Here is a 23,984-nt window from a genome sequence, read left to right on the forward strand (position 1 = left end):
TACTTTCGTTGCCAACGAAGGCGGGGACAAATTAGCTAACGGTAACTTTTTTATTTTTATTATTTATTTTAATTCCATGTTAAGTTCGTGTAAAAGCAATCAGTACGATTATATTTATAACTTTTTTCTTTTTCAAGAAATTTATTTCTAAAAAGTGATTTTAAATACATATTTTTCCAGTGCAAGATTGAGAAGAAAAACAGTCCTTTTTAAAGCCTTGAAACACGTCAAATCTTATCCGATATTCTGTGTTAGGCTAGTAATTATTAAATGATGTCGATGTAGTCTAATTTTTTTTTGTATTTGTGCATCTGTTACCGCGCTGAAATAATAACGTTCTTGTCATAGATGCATAAGGCATAAGCACCATTTATTTTTATATATATATATATATATATATATATATATATATAAATACTCCTTACGTTTTTAATTTTATTTTTAATTATCTGGAAAATATTTTAAACTGCATACGTATTTTAAATGATTTAAAAATATAATTATTTCTTAGCCAAATCTTATTTCTTCTCCAACTTCGAGATATATTATGTATCTGGGGTTTAAAAAACTTAATTTTAACCACAAAATATTTATTTCTAGATAGGATTTTGTAGCCCCGGCGTCGTCACACCCACAAAGAATGTGCATGACCCTAGCCCCCCCCCCTTCCAAAATGACCTGGCTAGAACAGCTTAGTTGAACGCCTCTTCCGATAAATTTTTTTGGGGGGAGGTAATGTGTGGGAGGATGGCTTCCTCAAACCAAACGGCTTTTGATCTCAGACTGAGTGAATTGCTTTATTTCAGGTCGTAAAAAAAAGTTTTAAATGTTAGTTCCATGTTCCCTTTCTTAACAACAAGCGGTCTCTGTCAGCTTATTTACATCTGGCTTGATTATTTTCTATTAAATCGAAAAATGACTTAGATTAAGAAAATTCCCCAGTTTTCCATATTATCTCCGTTTTAATAAAGATATCACACAAGATCTTGTGGGTACGTTCTTTCTTGCTTGTACCTAACTTTGAGAAATATATAATGAATTTTTTTTTTTTTTTTTTTTTTTTTTTTACTATTAATCGTATATGTATCGAAATCAATGATAAAATTAAGACTAAAACGAACTTTAAAATCTATAAAAATAAAAAAAATAAAAAAATGAACGACTTTATTTTGAATTATTTTTCTCCATGCCAAATAAATACAATTTGGGAGGTTTCGGTTTGAAAATGGAGTCCCTTTTTAACTCCTTCCCGCCTTCCTAAAGAAAAAAAAAAAATTAAGTTTCCATGTTATATATATATATATATATATATATATATATATATATATATGTGTGTGTGTGTGTGAATATCTTAAGTAAATGGTAACTATTTAAACTTTTGTCAATTAAAAAATTTATTTTTAATATTCTTCGTGAGATTAGCTTTTAACGCGACTTAACCTGAGCCACCATTTTGTGGTCGATAATGTCGGATCCCTTTGTCGCACTCAAAAACAAAAACTTGTTACCTTTTGATCGTCTTGGCTTTTTATTTTATTTTAACAATTACTAAAATTTTATTTTTATTATTTTTTACTCCATAACTGTTCCTTTATCATATTAAAAAACGCTTGCTTTCGTTTTAGTTTTAAACTTGGAATTTTAATCTTTTTTTTCTTTTCGACTTTTGAAAATTGAGCTTTAATAATTTTAATGATCGTCCTACCATACATTTTTTATGGCAAATTTAGGGCTTATATTACTATACACATAGATCCGAAAAAGTTGTCAAAAAACAAATATATAACAAATAAATGTTATCAAAGGCAAGATAAGTTACTTTTCTACCAAACTGGATATATTTTTTGTGTTTTTATTCAATGTAACATGTTTATTCAGCTCGAAAAACATGCAGTGTTTACCGATGTATGTACTGGAAAATTCAAAATGGCGCCCGACTCTCTTTAACACGGTAAGTTTGGGAAAAGGTGTTATAAATAATAAACTAGACAAAATACTATTTAAAAAACCACCGAATATATGTCAACTTATATCACGGTAACATATATTGAGCGAATTTCTAACAGTATTTTGTCTAATTTATTATTTATAACACCTTTTCCCGAACTTACCGTGTTAAAGAGAGAGTCGGGCGCCATTTTGAATTTTCCAATACATCGGTAAACACTATGATTTTCGAGCTGAATAAACATGTTACATTGAATAAAAACACGAAAATTATATCCAGTTTGGTAGAAAAGTAACTTATCTTGCCTTTGATAACATTTATTTATTTATTTATTTTATTTTTTTTTTTTTTTTTGACAACTTTTTCGAATCTGTGTACAGTAATACACAAACCCCAAATTTAAAGATGAGAATCCTCAATCATTTCCCCTCGTTACACACACAAAATACGATTTTTTTTTTTTCGTGTGTATTAGATATCTTTTCTACATGCAGACACTAGTATTTCATGCTTACGCATTCAGCAGTGCAGGAATAAAAGTTAACCTTGGCTTATATATAATTTTGTTTAGCCTGTTAATAACTAGGCGAAAACAACAATTTTAATTTGGTGCAGGAGATTAAGTTTCGCATATAAATTTAACGTAAGATGATTTCACATTAGTTATTCCCAAGTTCCGCGTGTTTCTGCTGACCGCCCTGGCGCCCTGTAGGTGTGTCAGAATGTTTTTTGGAACTTTTGACACCCTTAACACAAAACTGCGAATAAAATATACACAACTCATAATTTATTTTTTTAAAGTGGTTTGTTTAATTTCTTTATGGAATATACTTCCAAAATAAACTAAGTTTTTTGAAAAATAATAGAAATACTATTTTTTATTTAAAAAAAAAAAAAATAGTGTTTACAAAGTGTCTGCGCGCGCTCATGCAGCCTTTTTTTTTTTTTACGTAGTAAAATGAATTGAATTTTACGAGTTAAATTTTTTTTTTTCAATTCAAAAATCTATCAAAATTTTTCTATTGGTTCAATTTTTACAATATTTACAGGTTTAATTTTAAAATTTATGCTCTTTCCAATAAACCAAATATAATAATCTAGACAAGCGTTTTTTTTTGTTTTTTTTTTAATTCATCTCCCCCATTAAAATGAAAATAATTAATTTTCACAAATTGGAGATAAAAGATCAATAAATAAAATATCTAATTTTTTTTTTTTTTTTATAGTGAAACCTCACATTTTTAAATTTTGTCCTGAAAAGATTGAGTACCTACAATTTTTTTCTGAAAAGATTTAAAAAAAAAATCACTCCATAAAGAAGAAATAAACTATATTAAATCAAAAACTCATGTATTTCTTTAAGAGAATTAAAAAAAAAACTTTTTAAAATGGAAAATCGGTCGAGTGGAATTTTTTTTTTAACGGCAAAAACTGATAAGTGAAATGTGATCATTTTTCATGTTACGATGGCCCAGGCCCATATAACTAACTTTTGTTTACAGCCAGCAATAGAAAGGGAGATTAATTCTGGCGTTAAGGCCACCAAAGTTCTCAACCCAAAGAAAAGGCGGTGTTTGTCTCCCTTTAGTCCAGTTGTGACATATCTCATGTCGCTGTATTTTTTTTAATCCTTGCTTAAAAAAGTATTTTATTTAAAAAGGATATGGAATATAAAATATAAATATGGATAAATTCTTAACAATGAAGAATGGAAGTACCCATTGATTAGTATTTTTTATAGGTAAGTGATTTCTTGGAATTTATATATATATATATATATATTATTCATTGTGAAACAGAACGATCAGCAGAGAGCAAAAATAAACGAAACACGCGGAACTTGAGGATAACCTTCACATTTTTTATTTTATTTTTTATTTTTATTTTTTGTTGAATCAAATAGTGTTTTGGATAGATAGTTAGGATTTTTGGCACTTGTGCATTATTGTTGCAGAATCACTTTTTTGGTTTTCATTTTGAAGCTAAAAGAACAAGGGGAGACAATGCAAATTTTAGAACATATTATATAAAAAAAATATTAATATTTTTGTTAAAAAAAATGAAATTTTCGAATGACAGATTCCTGCAGGCAGCCATTGAAAAGGACATTAGTCTAACGTCTAGTGAACTTGCAAGACCGTTCAACGATGTTTCCAATGAAACGGACTTCACATGTATTGCCAAAGTAAGATGTACGAACTGAGCTGGTGGGTTCCGCAAATGCTGTTGGAGATTCACAAGCGATGAGTGGTAGCCTGCGTATCGCTGCTGTCTTGACAGTGTATTGCATTCTTATTCAATCGAGTGCTTACCAGCGATGAAAAGTGGACTCTGTATGAAACTCAAGTGTTTCAAACATTGGTTGTCTCCTCAGGATGTTGTCCCTCACACTTCAAGATCATCTATACACTCATGCAAGATTATGCTTTGTGTTTGATAGTTCATTATGAACTGTTACCCACAGGCCAAACGGTCACGGGAGACATACTCGCAGTAAATGAAACGTGTGCAAGAGGCATTGCTCCAGGAGCCAGCACTGATGAATTGCAAAGGTGTGCTTTTCATCCATGAAAACGCCAAGGTGCATGTTGTGTAAGTGGTCAAGGATACCATAGAGCAACTTGGGCAGGAGACTTTGTGCTGTCCACCTTATTCATCTGACCTTGCGCCATCCGATTACCATCTCTTTCCACTCCTTGGGTAATCATCTTCATGGGACATCCTTTTACCAATGAAGCAGACTTGTGTCAAGATCTCATGGACTTCTTTGCATCCAAAATCTTTGAGTTATACAGCAAGGAGATTGAATAGCTGGAGACGCATACCTACAAACACTAGTGTTTCATGCTTACGCAATCATCAGTGCAGGAACAAAAATCGACCGTTGCTGGATGTCAATGGTGATTACTTTAAAGACTAAATATGAGTTACACATATTGTGAATCATTTTCTCTTTTTTTGTTTAAAAACGGACAGAACATTGTTTGGTTATCTTTTAGTAGCCCATTATACTCAAGTAACAATATGCTTTGTTTAGGATGACAAAGGGTAAAAAAAAAATAAATGGTTCTGTTTTGCAATCTTGCTTTATTTTGGTGACCCTTCTGCAAAAGAAAAAATTAAAATGACCCTGAAGATGCTTTTAACAAGTACTTCAATATAATCAAATTCATACATTAAAACAGAACACCTGCTGCTTTGGAAGTGGGGGTGTCTGTTCTCAATCATGTGGTGAAGCTTTTATTTTATCATTAACATTAATAAAATTAAAATGTTAATATTTTAATCAGTGGTAGGAAATTATTTACAGTGAAATCGATTTCAGTAGGATTTCATTGCTCTCAAACAACTTTTTTCTCTTTAAAACAGTTTTAAGTTATATATGATAGAGAGAAAGATAAAAAGGAACAAACCAAGTTTTATGTCCAACATTTTGTCTTCTTCTGGATGAATAAATTGAAGAAAATAAAATACCAGTACAATATTTTAAATTATGCTTGTGAAAAGTATGACTTTGTTCTATTTCAGAAAATTCAAAAGTTATAGCGTTGTTAGAGTTTCTTAACGTCATAAAGCTGTTAAAATATTTAAAAAAGATTTAATTTATATATATATATGTGTGAACGTGTCTGTGTGTGTACATTTCCCTATGCAATAACTCTGTCCATTTTAAGTCTACAGACTCGAAATTTGATATACAGGGTACTGAGATTTGGGAAAATCTATATGATCAGTTTTCGGCCAGAAATTTGCCTGTTAAGGGATCAAAGTTCAACGATTTGACCTTTGAGAACTCTACCAAACTCCTCCGACAATTTTGGGTCTAAACACTTGAAATTTTAGATATAGGTTCCTTGGACATAGATCTAACTTAATAACTTGATTTGAGCCCAAAACAATAAATGTTAAGGGGTCATAATAGGCGTCAAAGTTAAAAAATTGACTTTTTTTTTTTTTTTTTTTTTTTCTCAACATACACCTCCACACACCTGGGCAATGCCGAGCTGAAATGCTAGTATATATATATATATATATATATATATATATTTTAATATTATTATTTTAATATATATTTTAATATTATTTTAATAAATATGGCTACTATAATTCAAATGTAGATGTGTAGCTGAAATGAAATGAGCGCATTCTTATATAATTTATTGTATGTATTATTATAGGTAGTGTTTTCTATGGTGTGACAGTTACCTGCGTTTACAATTAAATATGTTCTTTTGATAAGAGTTTATTTATTAATGGTGATAAATTATAGAAACCTCCACATTGTTTTTGCTTGAATTTGTGATAAGCACTGGTTCAAGAAGTCTCCATCAGTTTATTTGAAAAAAAAAAATATATATATATATATATATATTACAGTAGAACCCCAGGATATGTTTTTTTAAGTTAAGATTTGGAATATGTTTTTCCGGCCGCTGGTTACGGTATTTGCCCTGCCTTACAGTGTTATTTATAATGTTATTTGATTATATACATGTGTATTATATACTGTACTGTATTTTGTTACTAATCTTTAATACATACAGTATGAAATTTTGCGTAGGCCCTGCCATACAGCGATTTCACCAACCCTGGAATGGATTAATGCCGTATCCCAGGGTTCTACTGTATGTATGTATATGTAGCAGTGTCAGAAATCGACATAAAAAATGCATGAAAAAAAATTGAATAATTCGACCTCCTATCTTTCCAAGCTTATAACTACTTGAAAAATGGAATTCAGACCCTAAATTTAAAAAAATAACAGGTTTAATAGCAAATCATGCAATATTTATTTTTTTAAATCGGTTTTCTTTAAAAAAGATTTTAAGAAAATCAACAAAATTTTACTTACTTCGATTATAAAAAAAATATATATAAATTCCAAAAAATCACTAGCCTATAAAAAAATACTATTCAATGTGTACTTCCATTCTTCATTGTTAAGAATTTATCCATATTTATATTTTAAATTCCATTTATTTTTTAAATAGAATTTTTTTAAACAACTATTTGAAAAAGCCGCCATTGCGTAAGCATTTTTACGTTGTTATCGAAACACCGGAAGTAGTGTTTGTCTTGTTTTGAACTACAGATGGACAGAAGCAACTAAAAACCACATGTTTGCGTTAGCCTTGTGTGTGAAGAAATGTGCCCCCATAGCTGAAAAGAAAATTAGTCAAATTTTTCTTATAAGTTTTTGCCTTAAAAAAAAAAAAAAAAAAACAGCCTATGAATTTTTTTTTCTTTCCTCAAAGAAATACATAAATGTTTGATTTCATATATTTTAATTCTTCTTTATCGAGTGAATTTTTTTTTTTAAATATCTGAAAAAAAAACCCCAAAAAAACCATTAAATGAAATAGAAAAAATTGTTGTCAGCATCCAATATTTACTTTACTTAACATAAGCTTCCACTTCAAAAAAAAAAAAAAAAATCAACGGTTACACTTTGGACTTTACAGGTAAATTTCCAAAAAACACCTTTTTTTCTTTTTTACATTAGAATATTTTATTTATTGATCTTTTATCTTCAATTTGTGATATATTAAACTTTGGTATGTAAATTAATTATTTAAATTTTAATAGACATTTCAAAATGGGGGGGAGGGGGCAAATTTGAAAAAAAAAAACGTTTGTCTAAAATATTATATTTGGTTTATTGGAAAGAGCATAAAATTTCACATTGACCCTGAAAATATCGTAAAAATTGAACCAAAAGAAAAAGTTTGATAGATTTTTAAAGTTTAAAAATTGAAAAATATTTAACTCATAAAATTCAATTGATTTCGTTACGTAAAAAAAAATGGCTGCATGAAGGCACGCCGGCACTTTGTAAACACTTTTTTTTTTTTTTTTTATTTCTATTATTTTTTAAACAACTTTACTAGTTTATTTTGGAAGTATATTCCATAAAGAAAATAAACAACCCACTTTTAAAAAAATTACGAGTTTTTTATATTTTATTCGCAGTTTTGTGTTAGGTGTGTCAAAAATTCTGATACACCTACAGTCTGTGTGTGTGTAAGAATCTTAATAAGTGTTGTAGCAAGTTTAATCGTTTTTAAAATGTAGATTTAACAAATCAACTGAGTTTTTTCATGAGATACAAAGTGTTAGTATCTTTTCTTATATTATACTTTATCTTTTCTGTCCTTGGTCAGTGGCTGAACGATGAAAAATACAAAAAAAAGATTAAGCCATGAAAATGCAGACCAAATTCCCTTTTCTTTTTTTTTTTTTTTTTGTTTTGTCATTCAAATGCATTTGGAGAAATAAAAAAATAAATAAATAAAAGGCATTTTAATACTCCAGTTTTCATTCCAGAAAATGATGCGGTTCAAGTTCAACAAAATCCATAGTTGGATTTTTTTAAAACCGATCTTTTAAAATTTTTATTTTTTCCATTAAAAACAAAACACTTTCTCCAATCTGAGGTCATCCTCTGTTTCTACAAATCTATTATCAGACGATGTATGGAGTATTGTTATATTTGGGCTGGTGAATCTGACTCATTTGAAGTTTCTTGATAAGATGCAGAGACATATCTGTAGTTTGGTTTTCTCTCCTTACCCTGTCTTCTTTGCAACCTCTCTCTCTCTCTCTGTCTCTCTCTCTCTCTCTTTCATTTATGTGATGTTGCTGGTCCTGGCTATTTTTGTAAATACTATTATGGCATGTGTTCTTCAAAATTTTCTGGTTTATTCCTTGCATCTTTTGTTCCAGCTTGTTAGTTTACTGGTCTTCATCAACTCACTGTTTTGATACTTCATTGTAATAATATACCTTTCTGTTTTAGTATATTCTTTCTAAGAACTGCAAGCTTAAATGAACTCTTTTTTTTTTCTTTTTTTTTTCCTACTGACTATTTTCCGCCTAACAGCCTGGGTCTTTTCAAGACTAAGGTCAATAGGCATCTCCTCTCTTAGCAATAATCATCTTTCGTTTTTGTTAACTCCTTCCATATCAAGTGGCTTCATGCCTGGTATGGAGCGATATCCATAAAAAAATTCTTTTTAATAGAATTGTTTTTCTTTTATTCAACATGGAATTTTTTTTATTTATTAATTAGAATTTTTTTTCATTAAAAAAATTGTCTTGGTCTCAAGTTAGAATTTTTACTGAAAACTGAACTTCCATTGATTTTTTTTTTTTTTTTTTTTTTTTTTTTTAAATTGATCACTGCCTAGTCAATTTCCTCAGTAAATGCTACTTTTGATATTCACCCTCATCTCTTTTCCCCCAAATTTGTCAATGAAAGGAACTTTATTTTTGGGGAATATCCAAGATTAAAAATAGGCCTCCTTCTTCAATTGACAAGCCACAAAATCTTATATGAAAATGCTTTTTTTTTTCCTCTTTGTAATCTTTAAATCAATGGTATAAAAATTCAAGTTTAATTTTCCTTTCCTTTTTTAGCCAATACAATGACATCAAAGGGTGTAAAGCGAGGACGCAAGGAGCAGGTTGAAGATGAGGTACTATTTTTATTTTGTTCATCCCTTTTCCTATATTATTTAAATGCAACAGTTATTGAAATTTGTATTACTTCGATCTTAATAAGTATTTTATATATTTTTTATATATATATATCTCCAGTTAAATTCAAGAGAAAGCTTATGAATTTAACAAGGTTATTAAGAGTGCTCAACAAAAGAGCAGAACATATTTTCATTGATATAGACAAATTTACATGGTTGCGACACTGGACATGCTTTTGGATATGGTTGGTTAAAAATGGTTCCAATGAGGTTTACCGGTATATTTACTACTGTTCGCATGGCGTCAACTTCAAAACTAATTAACCAATCATTATGAATTTTGGAACACAGCTGCTAGACGTAAAAATGGCTAATATAAACTATATGTAGATAATGGAGATTTATGCAAAGAGGAAATGGAATTGTGAAAATTTAGATACCTCTAATCTATAAATATAAAAGCAAAAATGCATGCATGTATGTGTGTTCGCTTTTTCTGTATGTCTACAAAAGGCTTTTTTCAGAGAAGCAGTCGCTCGCTTAACAACTTTTTAAAACTTTTTATATCACATGTAAATCGTAATATCTCAGAGTTGTCAACGGAGCTCGCCTGTGTATTTAATTTGCTCGACTTCGGGAAGATAAATATTCAACAGTTTTCGCTCGCCACATGTGGATTAAGCCTTTTCCTATATTTAATTCTGGCGGCATTTTTCCGGTTTCCTCCTACCCCGGTGTTCCGCAGTAAATGAAATGCTACTCCGCAGTCAACAGTTGACCTCATTAAGTCATTAAAATGTGCACCTGCCAAATCTAAGTAATTAAATAAATTCAAACGCGTTTCCGTTGGTATGTCGCAGTGGTGCAATGGTTAACGTCGCACGCTTTTTTTTCACACTTGAATTTACAATTTTGCCTCAAGAGTTCCGGTTCGATCCTCATACTTACCTACATCCCCCTCCCCCACGGGAGTTTTCATTTACCCAAAACCACACACACCTCCAAACACCCGGGCAACGCCGGGTACCTCCTCGCTAGTTTTTATAACATTTTAACCATAGATATTAGATAGCAATTAATAAATATGACTCAAATTTAAAATTTTGGGGGGAAATATTTTAAAATGTTTGTTAGTGGAAGGGCTTTCTATGGACGCAATCTTGTATTTAAAAATTCAGATATTTCTAATTTGCATGAAATATGATTCATAGAGGCCAAATAGGTGAAATTTCATATTCTTTAAATATACAACTTTTATCAAAGCATACTTGGGATCAAAAATAAATATAATTTATTAGATAACATTTCGTCTTCTAATTGATAATTAATAATGCTTTAGTTTTCTCCTTAATTTTTTTAATTTGATGCAATGTTTTAATATTTACTTTATTTCCAATTTATTCCGGGCATAATTTTGAATTTTTGATGAAAAAAAAAAACTATTTTAAAAAATTTATATATAAAATAAAAATTGGAGTTTTTGAAGTCACTAAGATTCTCTAGTTGACTATTCTTACGTTTTGTTAATACATGCCTGTGGGTTGTCATTTAGGGGCAAATCCAGAATCCTAATTAAGAAAACAAAAATACATAAAAATTCTATGGTATACGTACCCATCATGAAAAGATGTTATATTCCAAAAATCATATAAATTAATCAGTTTTATTTTTTAACTAAGAAAATCAAATTTTATGAATAAGCAAAAAAGGACTCTCACATAACCATCTTGTAAAAAAAAAAAAAAAAAAAAAAAAAAAAGGGGTGGGGGGCAGACAACTCCACAATAATTCAAACTTACAAGATCAGCCTTCTAATGCTAACGATTTCACATTAATCGCTTAAAATTGTTCAAAAGATTTTCTTTATACAAAATAAAACTACTTAATCAGTTTACATAATTTTTGGAATGTGACATTAACGTTTTGTGATGAGTATGGAGCACATACATCAAAGTTTTTTTTTTTTTTTTTATTCGGTTGAATTCTGGATCAAAACAGTAGTTTATTTTTGAAATCATAGAAAACGGTTTTTCTATTACTTTGAGAATCTTTTCTTTGCAATTTATATTGAAATGCTTAAAACTGTTATCTAATTTTGTAGGCACCTGCGAAGAATTCTGCTGATGAAGTGGTAAGTTAAAACCATTTAGAACATTCTTTTTATTTAAAAAAAAAAAAAAAAAAAAGTCGGTACACCATCACTAAGAAATGAATAAATGCGAAAGTGTTTTTTTATTCATCACTCCTCTCCTGTTGCCATCAAAATGGGTTAGTGTTATTTAAATCAGTAATACTGAAAATTGGAAGAGTAAATTATTTGCTTTCCCCATGGGACTTGTTTTCGATGTGGAAGCTGCATATTTAAATGGAATTCAGAATAATCTCTTCAGTGACCTATATTTAGGATGAGATAGGCTATGTCAAAAGTTTTTTCTTTCCTTCAAAGAAACCACACTAACTTTTTAATTAAAAAAAAAATTTTTTTACTTGTACTTTAATTATCATTGTAATAATAACAATCAAAAACTTAATTTTTTTCCTTTTGTAGGAAGAAGCCAAATCTGGATCTGATGAGGTAATTTCTATATTTTGATGTTGAATAAAGATCTTTTATCAATTTTTGTCTACTTGAAAGATAATTTTGAATGATAAAAATATTTGAATTATTTAAACTACTGTTTTCATCTTGAATGTTATTCGTGCATCGATGTAACCTCTGACATTGTTCAGGTATATTTTGTCAAATATCTGTGCCTAAACTGAAACATAGATTCCATGAACAAAGCTTCTTTCTTGCACGCCTGTGGAACTCTGTTCCGTTATTCAGCTTTCCAACTGACTACAATGTGATTGTCTGCAAGTCCAACCTGAACAAATTCTGGATGAGCCGACCCTTTAAGTAATCCTCCGGGCCTTGATAAGTTGTGACTCATTCGTTAAAAAAAAAAAAAAATGTAAAAAGTTGTGCTTTATCGTAAAGATTGTGCATCTTTTTTACATAGGCATCGCCACTTGTCAAGGCCAAGGGGCCACTCAAGGATAAGGGTTAAAAAGTGTACAGTAGAAATTGGACAACATAGTAATCATTAGTAATGGAAATTTAGTAAATTTGTAAACTTATATGGAATGGCTCATCAAAAACTTGTTTACGTTAGACTTGAAGACAACTATATTGTAGTCATCTGAAAAATGGAAGACAATTCCATAGGCGTGCAGTTCTAAGAAAGAAGCTACGAGGGGCGTGCAATAAGTAATGCCCCTGACCCACTTCCCATAGCAGTAGAGCAACGAAACTTGGCACAGTTATTAGTCTTTCTCTACATAGGAACCATTCAGAGTTATGCATTTCTCCCATCGTTTGATGCAGCTCTGGAGACCGTTTTTGTAGAACACCCCAGGTTAGTCCTCCAACCACGACGTGACTTCAGAAATCAAGGCTGCATCATCTGGGAAACACTTTCCTTTCAAAAACAACTTCATGGCTGGGAAGAGGTGAAAGTCAGAGGGTACAAGGTCAGGAGAGTAGGGAGGATAGGGAAGGATTTCATAACCACACGCCTGTGCTTCTGATCTGGCGACATGCGAGTTGTGGACCGGAAGAGGGTACCTTTGCTGATCTTGCCCCGCCTCTTGATTTTGGTAGCTTCCCTTAATTTCCTCAAAAGTAAAGCATAATAGGCTCCTGTAATTGTGGTACCCTTTGCCAGAAAATCTGTCATCACTACTCTGTCCTGGTCCCAGAAGACTGTGAGCATGACCTTGCCAGCAGAGGACTGTACCCTTGCCTTCTTTGGAGGTGGTGAGTCCAAGTGCTTCCACTGCATTGACTGGGATTTGATCTCTGGATCATAGTGATGGACCCAGGTTTCATCCTGTGTAATCAATCTTTTGAAAAGCTTTGACTCCTCTTCTTGGCACATCTCCAAATTCATCCTTGAGCACTCGACACATTCTCGCTTCTGGAATAGGGTGAACAACCTGGGAATCCATCTGGCAGAAACCTTATGCATATGCAAATGGTCATGAATGATAGTTTCCAGACCCTGTACTAATCTTGACATCTTGGGCTATTTGGCAAATAGTAATGTGCTGACCTTCCAAAATGTCAGCCTCAACTTGACGAACAGATGCCTCATCAATGGCAGAAGGGGGTGGTGGGTGACAAGGTCTGGGGGCTGTTTCCACAGACTTCCGGCCATGTTTTAATTCACGATGCTAGCGTTTTACAAGGTCATATGATGGGGCATTATCACCATAAGTTTCTTTCATTTCATCAAAAGTCTCCTGTGGTGTGCATCGTTTCAAATACAAAAACCGGATCCCTGCTCGACATTCAACAAGCTCCATTTCACACCTGCCTCAGTTCAAACACCTGTAAAACAGAAACCACAATTAGTTCAGAGCTGTAATTTGCCACATAACCCGTAGAGATATAAATCATTGCACATACAAAATTTCAGCTATATCAGACAACTGGAAGTTGGTCAGGAGCATTACTTATTGCATGCCCCTCGTATGGAATCTACGTTCAGGTTTAGGCATAAATAAAGAGTGGGGGAAATTAGTGATAGTGTTTTTTCCTAGACGGGTGTTTCTTGTGAAAGTTTGGTGAGGGGGGGGGCATAGATTGGAGCTCAGCTGAGAACTTGCCTTGAAAATAACGATAAAGCAGAGACAAATCCTTATCTTCACCTCTAAAAACAAGAATAAGCTTATGGCTCCCAAAATTCATACTAGAATTGTCCACAAGGAACGAGGAAATCACGGATAAAGTATTAAACTGGATTCAGTTGCAATTGACACTCTTCCAGCCGTCAAAGGTTCAATCCTTCGTGCAAGTGATATTAAGAATTGTGAATTAAGAAATGGTGATGTGGTTGATGGAACGAGAACATGCTACTCCCATGGATTAAATAAAGGGTTCTGTTGGAAATTCTGTTCAGTTTCCCCCCAAGGTTGTCAGAAAGATTCCCAAGTTTGACAAGATACACCTGAAGAATGTCAGAGGTTACATCGGCCATCTGTAAAAACTCTCAAGATGAGAACAGTAGTTCAAATTTTATTTAAAGGTTTTTTGGAAGATCAATTTTCTATAATTTATTCCAAAGATAATTAGCTAAGTGAATCTATTAAAAATATTACATATTTATCCGATTAAAACTTCCATATAAAAACACTTTGAAAGTACTTTGTTCAAACTCCTCAGTTTAACGTTCACAGGGAACATGAGTTGGAATAGACATATCGAGATCATTGCCAAGGCTGCTGCGAAGAAGGTGGGCTCTCTCTATTGTGCTAGAAAGTTACTTGCGCCTGAAAGTATCCTGTATCTCTACAAAACCACCATTCGCCCATGTATCTAGTACTTCTGTCACATTTCGGTTGGTGCATCTGCTATTAGTCTCACGCTCCTGGACAGTGTTCAAAAGAGAGTCGCCAACCTGATAAGTCCTGAACTGTCCTCTAAGCTTCAGCCCCTATCCCATCGACGAAATGTTGCATCCCTCTGCCCGTTTTACAAGCATTTTAATGGCGGATGCTCTGAGGAACTACAAGTTCTTGTACCCCCTTGACGAAAATACCCCCGACAAACCCGACAAGCAGCGAAGTCCCACTTCATAGTAGAGATCCCTAGATAAAAGAAAGCCTTCTTTTTCCCCACAACTGCTAGACTGTGGAATTGTCTTCCAGGTTCCTGCTTTCCCAACTGTACTGACATGCAGAAGTTCAAGTGTAATGTGAACAGACATCTTGCTGCTAAACTCCCTACATAGTACCCCTGTAACTTAGGTCCCTGATAATAGTCCCCTACATCAAAATGGCAATGTGCCTTTTTGGGGTGAAAATGTAATGAAAAAATTAAAATAAAATAAACCTTCCTATTAGTTCAACAAACAATATCAAATTAAATATTTGAGTGATAAGATAAACTTATTGTCATCCAAACTAATTGCAGAGTCAAGCAAAAAGTTACTAATTATAAAGAATATAATTTTAAAAAGCATTTTCTATCCTAGAAAAGAAACTGAAATCTTGGAAAGATCATTCCAGTTATTATATGAGCAACTAGATTTGTGAAAAAGAATTACAAAAACTACCTGGCAAATATACCCGGTGAACCAAGTGCAAGAGAGAAACAATTGCACTTAAAAGGACGGTCGGAATCTTAAAAAGATCTCTTGGTTCGGTGGAGAAGCAGTCCTTCACGACTGAGACAATTTTTTATTTTTGTACCTTTTCTCCACGTTAAAAAACGACCCTGGTGTCTAACTCTGTCCCGTGGGGAGGCATAGTAAATAGGTACTACAATCAATGTCCAGTTATTTCCAGTCCGTCCAAGTTTTGATTTTTTTCTATTTGAGATTAAAAAGAAAAACTTTCTTTTAAGCAGAGAAAAGTTTCTCCCACAAAAATTTTTTTGGGGAAAAAGTTTATCATTAAAATTCTTCCCAACTTGGAATACTTCTCAGAACAATTCCTCATAACATAATTAGCATATTTCATTTGCATGTTCATCATGATTATTGTAATGATGATGATGGTCACCGTTGTGATGTTTCATGTGTACGGTACAATTCACAACTCTCTTCTGAAAGAAACCCATTTGTACTTCTAAAATTTTGTTTTCTTAATGCTAAGTTTTTTTGGTTTTTGTCCAGAATTCCACCTATATTAAAAAAACAAATTTAAAAAAAAAATCTCTATGATGTATGTACTTGGTGATGGAATGAAAATGTTATATTTTAAAAATCACGTAAATTAAGTTTTATTTTTAATTAAAATCAAATTTTATAAGTTAAAGAAAAAAAAGACAATCTCACATCGCCATCTTGAACAAACAATAATCCAAAAGGCCGAAATCCATGGAATAATTCACAAATATTTACAAAGAAAAGTGGAAAATTGTTCCAATAATGTTAATAAAACAAAAATAAGATATGCTTTTCACACGACTTTTGTATGCAAAATCTGATCCCGCATTTTGCTAATTCCTACCCTCTGATGAGAAGGAAAGTATTTCTTCGAAACTTTGCGGATTAAGCACTATCCACTTATCAAGTGTTTCCTTTTCAGATTAAATATGTTTTTAACTCTTTTTCAAAGTGTTTTTAACATGTTTTATTAACTGTTTGCTCCTATTATAAGCTCTATCTCCTATTTGGTTTTATCGAGCTTTTACATCTGGTTGAGATTACTTTATAAATATTAATTCTTTAATATTTATAATATACTTTAGTTTTACCATCTTGGATCATTTTGGTAAATTTAATTGTAATTTTTATTTTACATATATATAAATAAAAAATTTTGTGCATGTTAGTCCACCAGGCAAATTATTCCTCATAATATGTAACATTCAATAGACGATTGATTCTACAATAATACATATGCATCAATTGAAATATGTTTAAGTGTATTGTATGACAGAGCAATGCTGAGGGTCCAGTTAGTATTGAATAAATTTTGTCCGTATATAGCTATTATAAAATTTTGTACCCCTAAAGATATTTAAATATTCATTAAAAACTTTGCTGTTTGTTTAATTTGCATAAATTTCTTAAATGTTTTTCTCCTTTTTTTTTTTTTTTAAAGCCTAGTGCTAAAAGAGGAAGAGGAAGACCCAGGAAACCTGAGCATTTAAAAAAGAAAGTAAGTATAAGATGGCTCTATCTTATGTTGAAGATTTTTTTTATTTTATTTATTTTTTATTTTTTTTTTAGTTTTAACCAATTTTGAATTTCTTTATAAGTGGTTCTATATGTAAGACAAATAGCAAATTTTAAATATTAAAAAGAAAGACAAAACTTTGTTTTCTCTACTTGTAGTGGGTATCATCGGGACGTCCAAGAGGAAGGCCACGTATTCACGAATTGGTATGGTTGCTTTAAATTTTATTTTTCATTCGGTTTGAAATCTAATAGGAAGCTTTTTTTTTTTTTTTTTTTTTTTTTTTTTTTACGCATTCCTAGTATGTCTGCTGATAAACTAAAATGCTTTGTTTTTGAATAGTTGTGAAAATATAATGATTTGGATAAGTTTGTAGATATATTTATTTTATAAGTTTAAAATGGAAAACTGTTCTCTTTAATAAAACAATTCTTTTCTTAGTATCGGTAAATATTGCTGTATTACATTTCAGTTCTTTTCGAGAGTTTCCCCTAAATTAAAAACGAAAATAAAGGAAAATCTGTATGATGTACGCACTCATTAAATGAAAATATATTCCGACAACTGTAAATTGATCAAGTAGTTTTATTTTTAAATAAGAAAATCAAATTTTTTAAGTATCCAAAAAGTGAGTATCTAACCTACCATTCAAAAACAAAACTCTTTTATGACAAGGGAGATAACAATAATTCATACTAAATTTATGTTGCAATGACTATGAATTCCTATTAATTGTTGACAAATGATTTTCTTCAAAAATAAAACTTCATCAATTTACATGATTTTTGCAATATGATATTTTTGTTTCATCATGGGTATATACATCAAACAGATTTTTCTTATCTTAGTTTATTTTTTATAATGTTTGTCAATTGTGATTTGTAGTAAAGAAGCACCATCTGATTTACTTATCTGGTCAAAATTTTAATTTTAAACAGGATCCCAATAAACCCAAGAGACCACAGGGAAGGCCACGAATTCATCCGGTAAGCTATTTAAAAGAAAAAACAAACAAAAAAAAGTCCAGTTTTACCTAAATAAAATATTTAAAAAAAAAAAATAAATAAAAATGTATAGTGTATGTTGCTTATCGTGATACAATTCCTTTTGTGATTGCACCATAATAAATATATAAGCACTCTTCAACCGAACAGCCATTCACGTGAAATCATTTTTCATTTTTTCACCATTCCCTCTGCTCCACTTTTTTTTTTTTTTTTTTTTTTTTTTTTTTGTAAGCAAGTATGCTCTATAGCTCATTTGCAGTTTATAAGTAAAATCGGATTCTGCATTTTGCTAATTCCTCCCCTCTGATGAGAAGGGAAGTATTTATTTCTTTTGAAACTGCAGATTAAGGACAATCCACTTTTGTGTTTCCTTTTTGGAAATTAAATATGTTTTTTAACTCTTGTTAAAGCGTTTTTTAACATATTTTATTAATTCTTTGTTCTTATTATAAGTTCTATTTCCTATTTAGTTTTATTGAGCTTTTACATCTGGTTAGAATTACTTTATAAAGTCTTTAATATTTATGATTTAAGTTTACTACTTTGGATTATCTTTATAAACTTGATTGTAATCCTTTTATTCATGATATATATGAATTGATAGAAAATTGCTTGTTTTTGTCTTCCTTTCTCAGCACAGACAACTTTCCATTTTTTGTATTGTAATAGCCTTCTAATACTTCTCTAAATACATAGGTCACACAATGCTTCAACCAAACTACATCTTAATAAAAGAAACTATTTTTGTTTGCTGAAACAGAAAGTGGTTATAGTCATTTAACATATTTCCTAATTTCTGGTATATCTGCTACTAGAAGCGGTGACAAGGCAAATCAGTTCCTTCACTTTTCTTGTTCTTCAGTATTTCTATAAAGGAAGAAAATGACGTTTTTTACATGTTTTTTCAAAAAACTTTAAAAAAAAAAAAAAAATGCAAGAAGTGTTTTCAATAATTCTTAATTAAAATAAAACCGAAAAACCTTTTCAATGATTATTAAATAAAATAAAAAGAATAATCAAAAAAATGTAAAAAAAAAAAAAGTACATATAGGTGTGAGAGAAAAAAGTGAAAGAACTGATTTGCCTTGTCGCTGCCTTTTGGTAACAGACACTGGAAGTTAGAAAGTATATTATTTATATATATATATATATATATATATATAACCGAAACTGCTTTTGTTTGCTTGAGACAAAAGTTCTCATTTATTGTTTACTGATTTGTTTAATCGTTTTATATTTTTTCTTTCTAATATTTTCACTTTGTTTTTTATTTTACTTATAGGTAGGTGAAAATGGCAGCCCAAAGGTAAGCTTATTAAATCAAACTGATTTGTTGATATTTTAACTATATTTAGATTTTTTTGCACACAAAATGAAAAAAGATTTATAGAACTCTGAACTGTGTGGTCTATATTGCAAACACTCAATTCTTATTCTGAAAGATAAAATTTTCAAAAGTTTTTGGACTCTAAATCAATGAATTTTCATTAACTACCAGATTCCTTGTGAAATAAAACTTTGTGGGGAAACTCTAGCAAATCTCGGTTGATACAATCACTAATCCCATGTAATATTAGTCAGCAGTTGATCTTGCAGTGTAATACAACCCTGGACTGGTTCTTGTTGTACACACTGGCTAGAAAATGTGCACAGACCCTAAGTCCCTGTGCCAACACTTTTATCTTCGCTTAGTGATGGGCCCTTCAAAATGTAACCAGACACTTACTTGTCACTGGAACTATCATTCTGATACTCAGGGCATACAAAACGTGCATGACCCTAAGTCCATGTGGCAATACCTTTTTTTGCACTTCGGCTGGCCGTTCATCATTAGATGCTGCGATTTGGAGTTCCTCCTACAGATGCCTTGGTGAATAGCTGGTTGTGGTGTCTGTGCTGTAATCAACTGGGATTTTAAATCAAAGCAATTTAATATCTTAGATTTTTTTTATATATATATATATATATATATATATATATATAAACAAGAATAATTATTCAAAAGCTATTTAGAGTACACTTTATGCAAAGGAAAGTTAATTCTTTGGGTTCTTAATGGCTTCATGATGCAGGATGTTTTTAACTTGGGTTCATTTAGACAGCTTCTTATGGAGCAAGAGCTTTTAAACTTCTCTCCTCTGGGGAGGTTTTTTACTCTTGGGTAGGAGCCCAAAACAATGCATACTCTTCAATGCCAGCAAGCAAGTCCTTTTTATTTCCAGAACACAATGGTTTTTTTATTGAACTCTAATTCCGACCACCATCTCTTTGAGATTAGCATTTCCTCCTCTGTCATTTGGAGATTAGTCTTTCCTTTCGCTATCATTTTTCTCTTTTCCTCTCTAATCTCTTTTCTTTCTATCTTAAACCATATTTCTCTTTAATTTTCTTTTCTTTTTTCTTTTTTCTCTCTCAAATCTATATCTCTGACCACCACTCTTAATGGAAGAGTACCATTGTCTCCATCCTCCTTGGGTCTTTATCTTTTCACCATCACTCACATGGGAGTGTCTCCCTTCCTCTTGCTTCATTTGTATAACTAGAAGTTTCCTTTTTCTTAAATGCAATTTTCTATAAAAAAAATAAACAAATCTTGGCGAGTTGGGGTTGGGGATTCTCCTCCATAAATAATGATGTTGGCCATCTTGTTTTGCTCATAAGACCATTTTAAAATAAACTTTTGATGGCTACATTAACCTCCCCACCAGTTGTTTGTCTAACCTAGTTAACTTCCCCTGGAGTAATGTTTTTAATAAATTCTCTGGCGCCAGGAAGATGTAAAGACAATGTGCGGTGGAACAAAACAGATTTCTCTCCTTCTATTGATAATTCAAACAATTGCGTGTGCATTAAATCAATATAATAACAACCTTTCTTAAATGCTCTCTCCTTCCACCATAAACATCACCCTCATCATCAACATCCAACCCCTAGCCTGTATACAAGGTGAATAGGTATTACCTGGCATGTAACATCGTTACAGCAGGACAAAATCCATATTGCTTGTCAGTAAGTAGATTGCTTTTGCTAAGATGATTGATAAGCAGAAATAAATATAAGTATCCTCACTAAAAATTGATTATGAAGATCGACTGGAACTATTTATTAAAAATAGAAAAAAAAAACAAAAAAAAAAACAACAACAATCTCATTATATTTTGCCAATCCATCGTTGACAAGTGTTAAATAGGGGAGATAATCAGTCTGCCATTTAATCACATAAAAATAAGTTGCCAAAATGAAGTAAACTTTTTTAAATTTGAAACAAAGGTATTTGTGCAGTTTACGGATCATGTTATTTTTTTTAGATAAGATTATTAAGTTAAATTGCACAAGTACCCAAATAAATAGTAAACAATTACAGACAGAAAGTAACAAATATTATTGCTTTTATATTATAATAACAAAAAAATGTTGAATTTCAAGTAAAAAAAATGGTACCTGCATAATTGTCATGTCACAAATAGTAAGATATTCCAAAATTACGGAAAACGATATGGTAGAAAAATAATTATTCATGAAAAACAATTCAGATAAAGAATTCTGATATGGTTACATGCTGGGTCAGAGATATTAGGTCATGTGACGTAAGCAAACGGAGAAGTAACTCAGTTGAAACACAATCTGTAGCAGACAGAATTTATTCCGAAAACAAAAATAAACAACATATATACATATTTTGTAAATTTTTAAAAATAACTTTAACTGCTTAAAATTTTTATTTTTTTAATGAAAACATAACTGAATTTGTGAGAAATTGAAAACTTAATTACCTTCCCTGTTAACTCTGATTCAAATTGGTAGATTTTGAAACCAAATAGCTAGATTTTACAAATGTCCATTTTCATAATTATTTTACTTTATCGTTTTCTGTAAGTTTTGGATATCTTACTATTTGCAACATGACAATTATGTAGGTACCATTTGCTTTACTTGAAATGTAATTTTTTTATAATTTAAAAGCACCCAAATATTTATTGAACTAAAATAAGCATAAATTAACTGAAATACAGACTGTATTACCTCCTCTGTTTTTAGATTAATCTTCAATAGACAGGGTTCAAAAAAGTCTCAAATCAAATAGGTCCTGCACTGTTAACCAAGCTCCAACCTCAGTCCCATCACCACAATGTTGCATCCTTGTACCTGTTTTACAAGTACGTTAGTGAAATGTGTTCTGATGAACTTTGGCTCCCTCGACATATATACTCTCGACAAGCGGCAAAATTCCATCTCTTCAGGATTGGAGCCTCTAGATGCTGGAAAGACTCCTACTCTAATAATTTCTTCCTTCTGATTGCTAGACTTTGGAATTCCCTTTCTGTTTTCTGCTTCCTTGGTTGTGCTAATCTGCAGAAGTTTAAATGTAATGTGGACAGATATCTTGTTTGCGCAACTCTCCACGATCCCAAATTGTAACCTCTTAAGTTGTAGTATTATGCTTTGCTTGCGGTAAAAAAAATATATATGTGTGTGTGTTACATAATACGATAAAACTGGTTTTTATTTATAATTAAATTTCTACTTTTCTTTTTTTTTTTTTTTTTTTTTTTTTTCTTTTTTTTTAATTTATTTTTGGTGAGGATACTTGGTACATAAATATATATAGAATTTTTACTTAGAAAGCGATTTTCATCTGACGAATACTATGTCAGAACTAAACAAACAAATCTTTGGTTATAGTCAGTTAATGTACTTCCTAACTTCCACTGTGTCTGCTACCGGAAGTGGTGACAAGGTAATCCAGTTCCTTCACTTCTATTGTTCTTCAGTGTTTTTTCTTGTGAAGCGATTTATTGAAATAAAATATGAAAGGAGATTATTGAAAGATATACATTAAGAATTAACAAAATTATACAAATAAAAATAACTTTTTATTTGCACTTTTAATAAAATTAAAAGTTAAGTTTTTAATAATTTCAATAATTCTTACTTAAAATAAAACTTTTCAATGATTTTTTAAATAAGAATAATCGGAAAAATGTAATTAAAAAAGAGTGCATGCACAGGGGAGATATAAGCGTGAGAGAAAAAAAGTGAAGGAACTGATTTGTCTTGTCACTGCTTCCGGTGGTAACAGACACACCGGAAATGAGGAAGTATGTTAGTTGACTATTACTAAATCTTTATAAACCTAATAGGTGCCAACCTTATTGCAGACACAATTGCAAATATTGTCGATTTTGAAACCATATTTACTGTTCACCAATTTTTTCATAACCTGAATTTTCCACCTTGAAAGTTCTTTCATTTTTTTAAGTATTTTTTTTTTTTTTCTTCAGTCTAAAAAGGGTGACAATCAAGTTAAAAAGCGAGGCAGGCCGAAGAAGGACTAGAGTAACACAAGATATGCAGTCATGCCGAAGATACTGAATTCCTGGAAGATCCTTCTACAATCTTCTGCTTTTCTACAACAATTCATATATTTTTAGAGAAACGCAATGGACTGGTACATTATTTTCATTTCATCCAGGTATTCAGGCCTTTGTTGGTGTGAATACATTGAAAATAATTTTTTTTTTTTTTTTTTTTTTTTTAAATTGTAACAAGATCCATCATTAATTAAATTTCATTGTCATTCTTATTAACCCCATCCTTTTATTCTTTCATAATAAACTGATTATTTTAGATATTTTAAAGAACTATCTCTCACCAACTTCATTCTTTTCATGTTGGAATATTGTAGTTGTTTTCATGTTAAAAAAAAAAAATACATTACATCTCAATGCTTCCTCCATCTGATTTGTTTCATGATAAACACACATGATAAGGTACAGTTTTTGAATTTATTATTATTATTTATTTTTTTATTTATTTATTTTTTTTTTTTTAAGACTTGTTTCTTTTCATGTATTTTTATTATTTATATCCGGTTATTTTGCA

The 23,984-nt window shown here is 31.0% G+C and overlaps 1 protein-coding gene and 1 long non-coding RNA gene across 2 annotated transcripts in view; one reads left to right on the forward strand and one right to left on the reverse strand.

Moving 5' to 3' along the window:
• Positions 1–23,877, forward strand: LOC145293968 (uncharacterized). The gene is made up of 9 exons (XM_080140844.1): positions 1–41; positions 9,365–9,423; positions 11,528–11,557; positions 11,975–12,001; positions 17,020–17,076; positions 17,253–17,300; positions 18,033–18,080; positions 19,384–19,407; positions 23,384–23,877. Exons 2-9 carry the CDS (start codon positions 9,373–9,375, stop codon positions 23,435–23,437), a joined length of 339 nt encoding a protein of 112 aa, XP_079996970.1. The 5' UTR covers positions 1–41; positions 9,365–9,372; the 3' UTR covers positions 23,438–23,877.
• LOC145293970 (uncharacterized) overlaps positions 1–23,984 on the reverse strand; it is a 45,087-nt gene that overhangs the window by 3,956 nt on the left and 17,147 nt on the right. The window lies entirely within an intron of this gene.

The sequence above is a fragment of the Euprymna scolopes genome, chromosome 15, assembly GCF_053919585.1.
Source record: "Euprymna scolopes isolate OS-2025 chromosome 15, ASM5391958v1, whole genome shotgun sequence".
Taxonomy (NCBI): domain Eukaryota; kingdom Metazoa; phylum Mollusca; class Cephalopoda; order Sepiida; family Sepiolidae; genus Euprymna; species Euprymna scolopes.